This window comes from Chiroxiphia lanceolata, chromosome 6, assembly GCF_009829145.1.
Source record: "Chiroxiphia lanceolata isolate bChiLan1 chromosome 6, bChiLan1.pri, whole genome shotgun sequence".
Classification (NCBI taxonomy): Eukaryota; Metazoa; Chordata; class Aves; order Passeriformes; family Pipridae; genus Chiroxiphia; species Chiroxiphia lanceolata.
Window position 1 is genome coordinate 3,939,991 of NC_045642.1, and position 13,309 is coordinate 3,953,299.

The window sequence follows — 13,309 nt, forward strand, 5'->3', positions numbered from 1 at the left end:
CTTCAACTAGTGTTAAATAATGAAAATTATTTAGGCCTGAAAAAAAGTTTACATGCTGAGAAGTTTGTCACCTTTAGACCATTGGAACAGATCTGTCAAAAGACATTGTTTTCCTTGACTAACCTTGCCTTGTTTGAAAGTGGAGTAGCCTTACTTTCCTTCTGCTAATGCTAATTTCAGCCCTCAGGTATAGCTACTATACCTTTGGTTTCAACTACTGTTTGTTGCTTAACTTGGCAATTACTTTATGTAACTTAAACCCACTTTGGATTACAGCTTGTGAAAAGAGTCCTTGGAAAATAAAAGTATATGGTATTGTGATTCTAATCAGCAGATCCCAAGGCCATAAACTTCAAAGAATCTTTGCAATGTGAATTTTCCCTGTTTCTGAGAGTCAGTTTTCAAGATAAATGTGGGATCTTTCAAAGACAGAGAGATAGGTATCTACAAGTACCAAGGTACAACCTGCATATTTAGGAGCAGTAGTACTTTTTTCTAATGTACTGATAAAATCCAAACAGATGGTCAAGCAGAGTAGATGATCTGTTAGGCATGAATAATTTCACCAGTCCTGTGACTTTCCTGTTAAGAATCTCTAGATGGGCATATATATACAAACTGCAGTGACTCACAGCACAGACACAGTGAGCAATGAATGCTCAAAAATACTTTTGTATCTATGTTATCTTAGAACAACTTAGAGACTTTAAAATTATTTTCTACAAAATTATGCTTATTTAGTATACAGGATCCTTAAGTAGGGATGTAACACTGCCCCAGCAAGGAAAAGAAATGGGAAAAATAGACCTTACAAATTATCTTAATCATAACAACAGAATGCCAGTACAGCTGCCAGGGCTTTCTGGAAGTGAAGGAACTGTGAACTGATGGCATGAAATCTTCCAGGTAGAGTGGTAACAGTGTAGCAGCAACTTCCCCAGCTGAGATCTCCTGAGGGTCTGTAGAGGATTTCAATGGATATAGTTACTCCTTCGCCTGACAGAAAGGACACCCTCCCTCCGGAAACTCCTTCACATAAAATACCAGAGGAATCTCCCTGCAAGTTCATTTACAGTGAAACTCCACAAACACTTATGTCAACACTCCTCAGAGAGCACTGCAGGAGAAGGAGATGCTGCGGGGGAAGGAGATGATGGGAATTCCATTGCCGTTGCAAGGCAGGAATATATATTTCTACATATTACTACAAGAGTTGGGTCCATCTCAAGTTTAAGATATAACCCAGTCATGCTTTAAGATTTTAAGACAAAGACTATCCAGTCTTTGTGTCTATATGTATCTGCTCCAGAACCATCTTCTCTGTTTTTTCCCCTTTTCTTATGTATCATGCTACCACTGCTAAAGTAGTAAAACCACAGCAATGATGAGATGGGTAGTGATGGGGCAGTGTTGCTAATGGATATTTTCTGTGATTGGAGGACTTAACTCCTCATCTGTAAAGCCAGGAATTACAGACACCTTCATTTAACTTTAGCTTCACTGTCTCAATTACGAAGAAAAACTGAAAACACACAGTCAGGACTTAAAGCTGGTTTTATCTTACTGTAAAACTGCATAAAGAATATCTTAACAAAAATTTCCATTTTCTTTTCCTTATAACATTTTCCATTGTCTACAATAAAGCAGCATCCAAAAAAAAAAAGAAAAAAGAAAGGAAATTTGATGCAGCTTCTTAAGCAATACCCATCAACACCATAGCTGTAATTCTGCTTTCAGTGGAATCTGCCTCCTCCCAAAAGCAGTGACATCTTCTCTCCCCACTTTTCAGGACAGGCCAATATTGCCCCCAACCTGAGGATTTGCTTCAACTTGCTTTTCAGCCCTTCTGAAGTGTGATCCAAGTTCCCATGGTTATGAAGGCAATCCAACAATCTCCCTCCATCACCAAGCACTAACCCATCTTTTTAGTAATCTCATCACTGTAGCAGGATTCAGGAAATTAAACTGCAGCTAATGAATTTAAACGTACTTCAGTCAAAGGAGTTTACTTCGCAAATAAATATGAAGCATTGTCTACTACCTTAACCAAAAGACATATAAATAACTTTAAGCTGTTTTATAAAATGCAAAATAACAGCAAAATACCACTCTTCAGCTATTTTTGAAAGCTATAATTTTTACCATTTGCAGAAATTACTAAAAATCTGCACTCAATGACATTCTTATTAATGTTGATGTCTGTGTGCTCTGCATGGAATGTCCTCTGGCTTTCTGTTTGGCTTCTGCTTCCCTTCCAATTCTTCTTTCCTGTCCATCTCCTGTCCTGGTTCCACAGTCTCCTCTGGGATTAGACAAAAAGCTTTCCAAAGGCAGGAAATACTTCTAAAATGCTACTGACTGCCAGGAAGCAGCTTCAGTCACAAATCCTTCTACACGTTAAACTGAATATGGACTTTTTTACTAAGAGTGTGACAAGATTGGTATTGTAGTCATCACAGATGTGAACCATGATACAGACACACTTGAAGAGCACACTCAGAACCCAGGCCATGTTTTACTCACAGATGTAGCTACTGGAAGTATCAAGACAACATAATCCACTATTTGATGAGACAGGTCCTTACAGTCAGAAACTGGGAAGGCCTTTTTATGCCTTTATGCAAAGCCATGTAACTCATGCAACCTCAAATAAAATTGTAATAGAGAAACGATACAAGTTAATCACACCCAGATGTAGTTACTAAAGCACTTCATCCCCGAGGATTTTTTAAAAGGTCATATAGACATTTCCCTAATAACAGCATTAAAGTTACTCTTGACAAGTACACATTCATTAAACGGTCTCCTGTCCTAGTCACAAAGATATGATAAATCAACACAGGTCTGAATTACCTTCTCTAAATAACAGGTTACACAAGTAAAGAATTACAGAAAGATTTATTCAAATCCAAATTTCAAATTTCTTCTCTCTATTCTATACATATTTATAAATGCAAGTTGTGAAGGCAAAGGCAGAATTTAGTCTCAGATCAAGCAGCATCTGCCAATGTGAAATCAACTTAAATAACCAGATGGTAACCAAGTCCATATATACAGAAGTGACAAAACAATAGGAGATTAATTTCCAACCTTTTAAAAAAATAATCACAAACGAAATAAAAAGATTTTTTAATGCCTTTTTTTATTTAAAATGCCTTTGTTCTAGGCAAATACAAATTGTCTTGAAGTCAAAAAATAAGCTCAGCTGTGTTGTGCAACAGTTCCATTAACCTTGCAATCAAGCATTAAATTCAAGTGCCTTGTTTGGATTTCCCTGCTGCAGGGGAAAATATACCTTCTAAGGTCTGTGCTTTATGTTACCAGAGCCAATGAGTAAAAGCCTCACAACTAAACTTCTACAAGAAACTAAACAAGCAAGTATATTGCAAAAATTCCTCTGATAACTTTTTAATTATTAACCTCATACTCACAGGTTCACAGTTTTTCACACTTGTTCTCCCATGCATTCAACTAACATCTGCTTTGAACAAGTTAAATATAATCTTAATGTGTTTTCTACATGTACCAATAAAGCAACTCAGCACTCCTGCTCACTGCTTCCATTCACAGAATGAAGAAAACAATTAGTTACTGCATTTTTTATTCAACTCTTTTTGCCTATGCCCATTTTCACCCTGAAAAACTGCTGCTCAAACTAAAATTAATTTTTTGTTTAAACTGCACATCACGGTCACCCAGCAAGCAAAGAGGAGCTGTTTTTAAATCACTGTCCTATTGTCAGAAACCTTTCATCTCCTGCGTAAGGTGAGTAGCTTTTATATTCTAAACAGAAAAGCAACACACAGTAAAATTACCAAGGGTAATTATTCTGTGATCCTATGTGGCAGACAAGTCACCAGCCATACAAAGAGTGTGTTGTGTGTAAAGTCTGTACCCTCTATACGAACTGAAAGGATGAGTTTCAAAGCTGAAACAACTGACGAACTAAGGATTGCATTTCAGTGGGTCACAGTCCCACTCTAGGTGGAATATATTTAACCACACAAATAATCTCTCTTGTCAAATGTACCTAATTGGTACCTAATGTGTTGTGTCTTCAGGGAAGGAGCTCAGCAAAGGAAAAGTGTTACAAGCACAGAAAATACTGGAGGAAGGAACCAATGAGGAGGAATGTGTCACTGGCTCTCCAGAAGGCTGACAGCTACTAAAACAATAATATACTTTATTTTAGACCAATGCTGTGTTTTAAACTGATGCCTTTGTTGCTGTGGCAATGTTCAGAAGCCACAGCAGGAGAAGAGGATGATACTTTAGATTAGTCTCCAGTTGCATCACAAAGTGGCAATGCCTTCACCCACAGCACCAGCAGGGAGTGCTGGTTGGGTTTCAAGTTGCAAATTTCAGAAATAGATACAAGCTCCTGAAAAATCCAGGCATATTTTACTACTGGCAAGCATATGTTGACTTGTAATTCAAACTGAGCTGGGATTCTCTGGGAGGTTTTAGTTCTTTTGTTTAGATTTACCATCCTGCTCTTTACCAGTATCACAAGGACGCTGAAGCAGATTTAGTACAGCTGGCTTAGAAAACAAGGCCAGATTCTCCACCACTTGTATCTCCTTAGGAATACATGCATCACTATGAAGAAAGTGTCATATCAAGCTCAGTCAAGTGCATTATGCCCCAGGAATGACTTACTGATGACAAAAACCTTTTAATTCAGATATTGGTTTGAACACATACCTCAGAATTTATGTTTTATACACAGAGGCCCCTCATAGAAGAAAAAGGATATGGGTCACTTACTACATCAACAGTAACACTCATCAGTCTTTAGGTTTGGAAGAGAAAGAAGCAGCTATATGCTGATGTCATTAAAAGCAACAGCATTTAACCCAGTTATCTGAGCTCTAACAGAATATATCCATCTCCCTGGGTTCCTTTCTGATTGCACTCCCATAAATTATGGATTTTCAGTCCCCTAATTCTTGATCTTTGGCCTTAGCTGTTCACACTGAATCACACTGGACTTGGAAGAATCAGTGGAAATCAGAACAGAATTAGGTCTTTTGTATTTCAAACACTATTAAAATAGAAGTTTTACATTTTCTTGTGCTATATCCCCTCCACAAAAACCCAGAGGACACTTCAGCAAAGCGATTAGAAGACATAAAATCAGCATTTATCCTGACACCTCTGTGAACACATAATACAAAAACACTCTGAAGAAACCTATATCCACATATTCAATATCTGAATTCCCAAAGCTATTTTTTCTCAGGAGATCCAATATGCAGTAGACATAGTGGGAATTGCACCATTATATGGGAGCATTTTTTGGCCGAGGTCTTACCTGTCAGCATCCCCGAGCCCCAGGGACGTGTTCCGCTGCAGCGTCTCCCGCACCGCAGCCATTCCATCGGGAAGCCGGTTCAGCCTCCGGGTGTAGAGGCCCAGACCTCCATCAGTCATGTACCTTTGACACAGCAAAACAAGATGTCACGCTCAGTAAAACAATACAAATTTGACATTTTATTGTAGCACTTATTTTCTGCATGTTTTTAACTGTGTGTTACAATTTCCTCACTTTTAAATTAAGGATATGACTTGGAATTAGAAGCAAGGAAAACTTATTCTTGATTAGATCGGAAATGATTTTTGCCTCTCATCACTCCTCCATACACTTGCACTCTCTCTCATCATCAAGAATTGAATTTCAACATAAATGCGATAAAGGAAGAATACTTGACTTTCATTAAGGATGCCTACATGAAAGTAATTTAATGTTTGTGAATGCTACCATTAATGATCCCTTTCTGCCCCCAAAAAGATATAGTTTATACTACCCTGAATTTTTCTGCAATCAAAAACACAATCAAAATCTCAAACCTTCACAAACTAACTACAAAAATCACATTGAATTCACCCCTAGATTTTGTCAATGATCCATGAACATTAAGTATCGCAAGATTTATAGCAATCAAAGTTGCAGCATGAATGAAAAGTTTTTTTCAACCTTGTTTCGGCTCCTGCATTCTACTCTGGCTCCAACTGTGACCCAGAACCACCTGCATATAAAAACTACTACATACTATTACTATTCTCAGATACTAAGAAGTGCCATGTGTACATATATCACTTCACAAATTGCTAAGACAGGACATTTCTTATTTTCTAGCTCAGACAAATGAAAAATGAATCTGAAATTGAATGGAGATGACATATGGTGGTATTGAAGAGTTAGATATAGTTGATGACCACGAACAATTCCTCATGACAACGTAGGTTATGTCTTCCAGAATTTTTGCTGAAGTCAGTACCAAAGCAGATAGCAACAGATATCACGTAACGTAACTTTAAGAATTAGCAGTAAAAAAGAAAAACTGTACAACTACCTAGCACTGTGGTATAGTTAGTGAAAAAATATTTTAACATGAAATTAATATTGAATATTAAGATGTCACTGAAATACTGAAATTAAGATGTTTCTACAGTCTTGCCTTCTTGAATAACTTCTCAATGAGCTTCCCTACGCCAATGTTTCAATGATGTCTTAAAATATTTCGTGGCGTTTTATGAGAGTAGTAGGTCAACAAGTCCCAAGCGTCAAGATAAAACAGGAGGATTTTTCTCTTGGTTTAGCTTCATTTCTTTAGGTATTTCTGCCTACAGATATACGCAAGAACTTTAAAATGGAAAGGCAAGTTCCATTTGCCTCTAAAGACACTGGCACGGAGTGAGCTCTGTGCTACCACCACCAGTTCCTAAGTCCACATAGATCTACAGGAGCAGCAGTGACAATTGAGTGAACATGCCATAAAGATTTTCACACACCTGAGACTGAAATAACTTCCAACAAGCCCAGCACTATGGTCACTGTTTCCAGCATAGTGCTGGACATGTAACATACCTCACTGAGTTCAGAGCTGACGGGGTTGTACCTTCTCAATCCTTCAGCCACTAGCAAATCAACAGCAGCCCATAGAATAATATCTAGATACTCAGGACACCTTCCTCTTGCTTAAAAAAGCACAGAGCTTTCTCCCTAACAGGGAGACACTGTTATTCACAGCAAGAAAGGAGAGATGCTCTGAGCTGCAGCCAGCAGTGCCTCTGCTGGTCAGATCTCACTGCCAACAGTTGTACTTCACCCAAGTCAAATTGGTTTACAACATTTATAAAAATGGGATGATGAAAAGCTGGGAAGCTTTGCCCAGTCTGCTGGTTAGCATTTCACTTACATGTATAAATCTGTAGAGACCCATCCCAGGAGCAACCCAGGAGTCTCTGTGGAGTTTAACAAAGAGGTTGTTGCTAAGCCAGTCAACTCAGACACAAGAGTATTCTCCATTCAGCAAATCTGTGGGGACTGACTCTCCAAACTCATAAACAAAGACTGTGGAAAGCATGGGGAGCGGTTGCATTGTAACATGTGGAATTTGCCTTAGGTCTGGCATTCTAACTGGTGTTTGACAGTTTATAAATATTTTATAATGGAAGAATATTTTTTCCACTAAGCTACTAAAATAAAGAAGAGAGAAGCAGAGCTTAAGACCATATTGTTATACAAACATGCAAACAGTATTTTGCAAAAGCATCTAATGCACATACACTGATTGGTTTAGTGCAGCTACTTGTCTGCACATGAAACACATTTCTGTATGAATATCCATTGCACACGTACTGGAAAATGCAGCCTTTAGCTTGTTGTCAGATTTCTGGCGTATGATTAGTCCTTTAATAAAAAAGATCTACTACAGCTGAAATACATTGTTTTCCCTACCTATTACTTGGAAATAAAATGTTACTTTCAAGAGTTAGCCATGCTGAAATCAATGTTTTCATCAGCATCAGCATATTTTATGTTCTACGCAGAAGCTCAGAAAGCTCAAAGATTAGAATAATTCTGCAGTTGCATCAAACTGAAAACTAAAGAGTCAGATTTTTATTGTTTTCAAGCACTGATAAATCTTACATTAAGTCAATGGAAGCTGGATGCCTTTGGCACCTTTGACCACTAGACCATGACAGTTTTTCTTACCAAAACCATGTGAAAAAGCACAGATATAAACGATGGCTTTTAGCCCCCATACCACTAGGACAAGTTTCTTACATGCCAGAACAACACAAGGTAGATCTTTGTATTTTGAAACAAGTTTGTGTAATCACAGTTTGAAAGCTTTATATCTTATTTTTATTTCATGCAATATCTTCTACCCAGGAATGATTAATTCTGAAAAGATGCCAAAACCAATGATGCCTTAGTCCTGCATGCAACACTGAGGTGAAGGAAGAAGGAAAGGTACTACTTCTAAAGTCCGTGGAGAAAAGCACATTTACAATGAATATACTTTAAAATAAATTAAAAAAAAGAGTTCTCTACTATCCATTTGTTAGTACAGAGGAGATTAAAAGTTATGGTACCACAAACCTCCAACCGTTGTTTCTTTTTCCTCCTCTCCATCCCTTCAAACTTAAAACTGTCTTGGCTCTAAGACACTGTCTTGCCTTTATGAATACACTATTATTGCTGTACATATTTGCTTTATGAGAAAGGAGAATATAAGGAAGGCATATTTTTCTAAAACCTTACAATGTTTTACTTGGGGAGGAATAAAACTAGGAAATATTATCCTGTATATAACTGTAACAGTACTCAACACTACCTGAATTTACTGTCCTATTACACCCACACAATATGGAACAGAAGAATATCAGCCTCTCCTCTGCAATGACCCATTGCAGACCAAACAATTGTATTAGGTCAGTTATCAATTAGGTGTAATTTATTTGACTTTTCTTATTAAAAAACATAATAAATTTGCACTAGATGCCTTGCTAACTTCATGACTCCTAAAAACTCTGCCAGCACACTCAGTGCAAAAAAACCCAGGACTTGGAAGTACTTTTTCACTTGCCCCAAAATAAGAAAAAGTTTAAACATATGATCTGGGGAAGACTGTCATATCCAGACTGACTTTCATACTCTACAAAAACTCTACAAAAAATTCAATCTCACACATGCTTTAAGAATGGTACTAAAGGCCAATGGGAAAAACTGCCTTTAATGGAGTTCAATATAATAATATTTAATGAATGGACAGTGACACAGTGATGACATCGGTTAAAAGGAGTTTCTAATCTTTCCAGGAATCAATGTTTAAATACTCATTGCTATAGTTTCAGTCTTCATCAGCAAGGAAAAGAAAATAACCAAACCGTCAGTATGAAAAGACTAAGGTTAAACAAGAGAAGTATTATGCACTTCTAACACACAACTGAGACTCACAGCCCACTTTCTAGGTGACAATTTTTTTCCTATAAGAAAGTGGCTCCCTGCCCTGCATTACAGGCATAAAGTAATTTGCTTTGGACAACCCAGACCTTTAAACTTCTCTTTTCTTTAGCCAAATACACTCTTTCTGTGCCTCTGAAATTTTGAATGCCATAGCAAGCCCTTCCAAGTGTAATATTTTTAGGCTATTTCTGATGCTGAGTTGATTTATTTCCCTTTCCTGAAAGGCACTCTGAGGAAACAGGAACAGGTTATGCCAGGGATCAGTAAAACCCAGTGTTCTGAATCACTTGACTTCTGCTTGCATGCCCTACTTACCCATGTATACACCCAGCCAGCACCACGCTTACTTTTATGGTCTGACAACTCTACCACTTCAAATATATTCATTTCACTCCTTAACGTACGAATACGAATTTTCCAAGTTTGAAAATAGATAGCCAAGGGACAGGCATTCTTTACTTAAGTATTAGGAAGAGAAGGAGCAGCACCTCTTGGTGCATTGGTTTCCAGGTTGGTTTGGAAATAGCTGCCCAAGTATCTCCTGGCAGATTTGCCCAGCAACCCAAGTGCTCAAAACTTTAAGAAACAAAAAGCTTGTAGGAATTACAGTCCTTGGATTATATCACATATCAACATCCGCTTTGAGGTGCAGAAGTGTTCTCCTACAGACAGTAACACTGTTATACTTAATGTTTTCCTTTGTAATGTTTCCTTTTTCACTAGGCTTCATCTGCCTCGTTACAGTCAGTTAAATGAGATCAAGAGGCTCAACAAGCTTTGAGTATCAAAGAACAACTCTAACTTTGCCAGTCACTAAAATCCAACAGGAGAAAATTCTCCACTGCTGTTTCTGAAATATGATAAATGGGATCAGAACAATCCTGTTATTGCAGCTAGGAATATGTCCTAAATTTGACTTACAAAGAAATGCTAGACTAATGGCAGGATGATGACAACTCCAAATTTCTCACTTTAGTATGAATCTGGCATGCATTTTCCATCATAACATTGGCATTAGACCATATGGTCTTTCCCCATGTTTATATCTCCCACAAGTCTTTCCAATCCCTATTCTTCCCTGGCCACTCTCTGTTAGAACATCCTCCCCATTGGCACAGTACTTGACTTCTCTCACCAAAGGGTTTAATACAGACCCTGTCTACAAGCCTGTGGCTGGTTTAAACTCCATTCTTTGAGCCTTGCGAATTTCAACAAAGACATTCAGGAAAAGGATTAGATCCTGAGTTTCAGTTTGGGACTGCTAATACAATGCTCAAATCCCTAATATTAGACCAAATCCTACCTTTCAGGTTCACAGAAGCACAAACCTATTGCTCAATTAATTTAAAATTTAATTTATATTTAAGGCAGTCTATAATTTATAAATTAATAGACTTTTACTAATAATTAGCAACTATTTACAATTAACAAACGAATGAACGAACTATTAATTGTTTTGAAGATGCTCCATCCAAACATGGAGTAAATCCTGAACAAATTACTTGCACTCTCAAAAATCCTAGTCATTGCTGGATACCTGTTTCACTTGACAAGTAACATAGGAGAATGGAGATTGTGCAAAACTTAATAAATATATTTTAGTTTCATAGTTTACTTAGGGAAATCTCTCACCTGTAAATCAATAATAACATGAATGGTACTGCTTATTCACACTGTCCAAACCAGTCTAGAAGCAAAACAGGTTCACCCCTGTTGACTACTTAATGCTCAGATCTTTTTCTGAGGAAAAAAAAAAGAAATCTACAGAAATAAGTGGCTTCTGTGAAATCAGTACTTTTCTATCTGGAGATGTATTTAGGCTGCCTGGCACATAAGTCATTCAGCAGCAATCAATAACAATTTTTGAGCACTGCTGTCCAAAGCTAAACTTTTTTCTACATCTTCTCAGGTCAAGCAGTCTGCAGGCAAGGAATTCCAAGGCCTGCAAAGGACTTGGGTGGGTTCTGCCACTATAGCTCAGATCTCACACGTGTCCCCCACATTTGCTCCCTCCAGGACAATGGCTTTTGATTGAGCTTCTGAAGAAACCAGGTTCCTGTGGAATTAGCAGTCTTAGATACACATAGTCAAAGAGAAACTGTCAATATATAAAAGAATATTAGACTGAAAGCATTTCTCACATCAATGCACCCCCTCCTGTTCCAGAGGAGAGTCCCCTTACTGTATGATCCTCCTTTCAACACTCACTCAAACTGTCAGCCAAGTCCACCTTAACCTCAAATTCACCTTCACCTCAAGCAAGAGGCTGACTCCACCACTGCTTTTAAAGCTCTTTTACAAATCTAGTGAAAACACCCAGGAGGCCAATCCCTTCAGGTGTGCAAATGTCACTCTGGACTCCAGGGATACCTGGCTGGAAACTCATTACTTAAAAGAGGATGACACACCCACCAAGCACAGGCTGATAGCCTGAAGCCAGGGGAAGGCTCACTAGAATCAGGCTGCTGTTCAATGGGGCTTTGCACGTGCCAATTTTGATTTAAATGCCTAAATCCTTCCTCAGAATCTATTTCAATGAAAATCATAGAAATAAGCAGTAGAATAAGTTTCATTTTCCTCTTTAATTTTGTTCAGGAGAGGAATGACCTGTGATCAAAGAGGAGTATGGAGGGAGTGCTGCTTCTCCAGAGGTTTTCAGCGGTGTCAGCAGCAGAGGAACAGTAACTCCACAGTGACTTTGGATTCCCACTCTTTTCCTGCAGATGATCCATACTGACACAGTGTGATTGCATCCCCCTCTACTGGCTAGGCCCAAACTGGGACCATATTTTGTCCTTTAGAAACTGTCCTTTCATTCAAATTACAAAAATCTGCTGTCACTGATGCAGCAGTTCAAACACTGCTGAGGTGTTTACTACAGAAAGGAGCCCAGAGTGAGATAACTGCTATTAAACGGCATTTTGGTAATTACTAGCAATAGGATAGTATGTAGAGAAGTAAGCAAAAACACAATACACCACAACTTCTGCGTTTATTTTATTAACACTACATATAACCTAGCACAGCTTTTTTTACCATTACTGAATAAAAAGTTTGATTCCAGCTGATGTCTAACTTTATAACTTAGAGGCCTACATTGTCTTCCTGAATCATACACTGCAAGAGAAATTCTATGACAGCATGTTATCATTTGTGATAAATGATAAAACACTGTCTTACTGATGAAGCTAACACAAGAACTATTCCTGAAATGAGTGCAATATTTAAGAACATTTAAAACTATATACAAGATTAATAATATTGAAAATGCTTATGCAATATCCTGTTCATGTCTCCAGTAAAGAACTATAAGTACAGTTCTTGGAATAACACTGCCATAATTTTCTCTTTTCAGTCTTACAGCACCCAGATGCCTATGACTTTAAATCCAAACTCAGTTTCAACCTGGTTTCCTACAAAGTCCGAAGTCAAAGTTTCCTTATACCTTATCATAAAAGTCAAACTTTTGATTTTGCTTGCCTGACCCCTTCATTATTTGTGTTAATTATCTATTTACCATATATAGATACTATTCAGCAATGTTGAAAAGATCAAAATGTAAAAGAAGTCAGCCCTAACAAGACAAAAGGCAGTTCAAATAAACATTCTGCTCAAAGACAGAAGAAAAATAAAATAAACGTCCCAATGAGTCTTAGTTATCTTGACTTGTTAGAGTCATATAAGGAATGCAGTTTTACTCATCTGCCGTATTTAGATGAAAACTTATCACTAAAATCATACCATTTAAGGAGCAATATCCAGTAAAGAACTAATCCACTGTAACTCAAAATGTACAGAAAAATACAGTGGTAATAACCATGGCAAGAAATAGGTCAGAAAAAACTCTACACAGACATTGAATCAGTGCACAGGGCACACACCCTCATTCAGCCCAGGATTAACTCAGCCACTCCTGATTTCCAGCCAGCCACGTGTTACCTGGAGCAGCAACGATTCCTGTTGCAGGCAGCTTAGAAGGGAAGGGTTTCTCTTACCTACTGTTACCAACAACAAATTCTCATTAGCAGCAAACTGCATAGTCCTCCTTCT

At 37.8% G+C, this 13,309-nt stretch overlaps 1 protein-coding gene across 1 annotated transcript in view; it reads right to left on the reverse strand.

Annotated features, from left to right (window-relative positions):
• The window catches only part of NAV2 (neuron navigator 2), a 216,284-nt gene that overhangs the window by 81,830 nt on the left and 121,145 nt on the right, over positions 1 to 13,309 (reverse strand). The window contains 1 exon segment of the mRNA XM_032690358.1: positions 5,315 to 5,437. Coding sequence (XP_032546249.1) covers positions 5,315 to 5,437 — 123 coding nt within the window.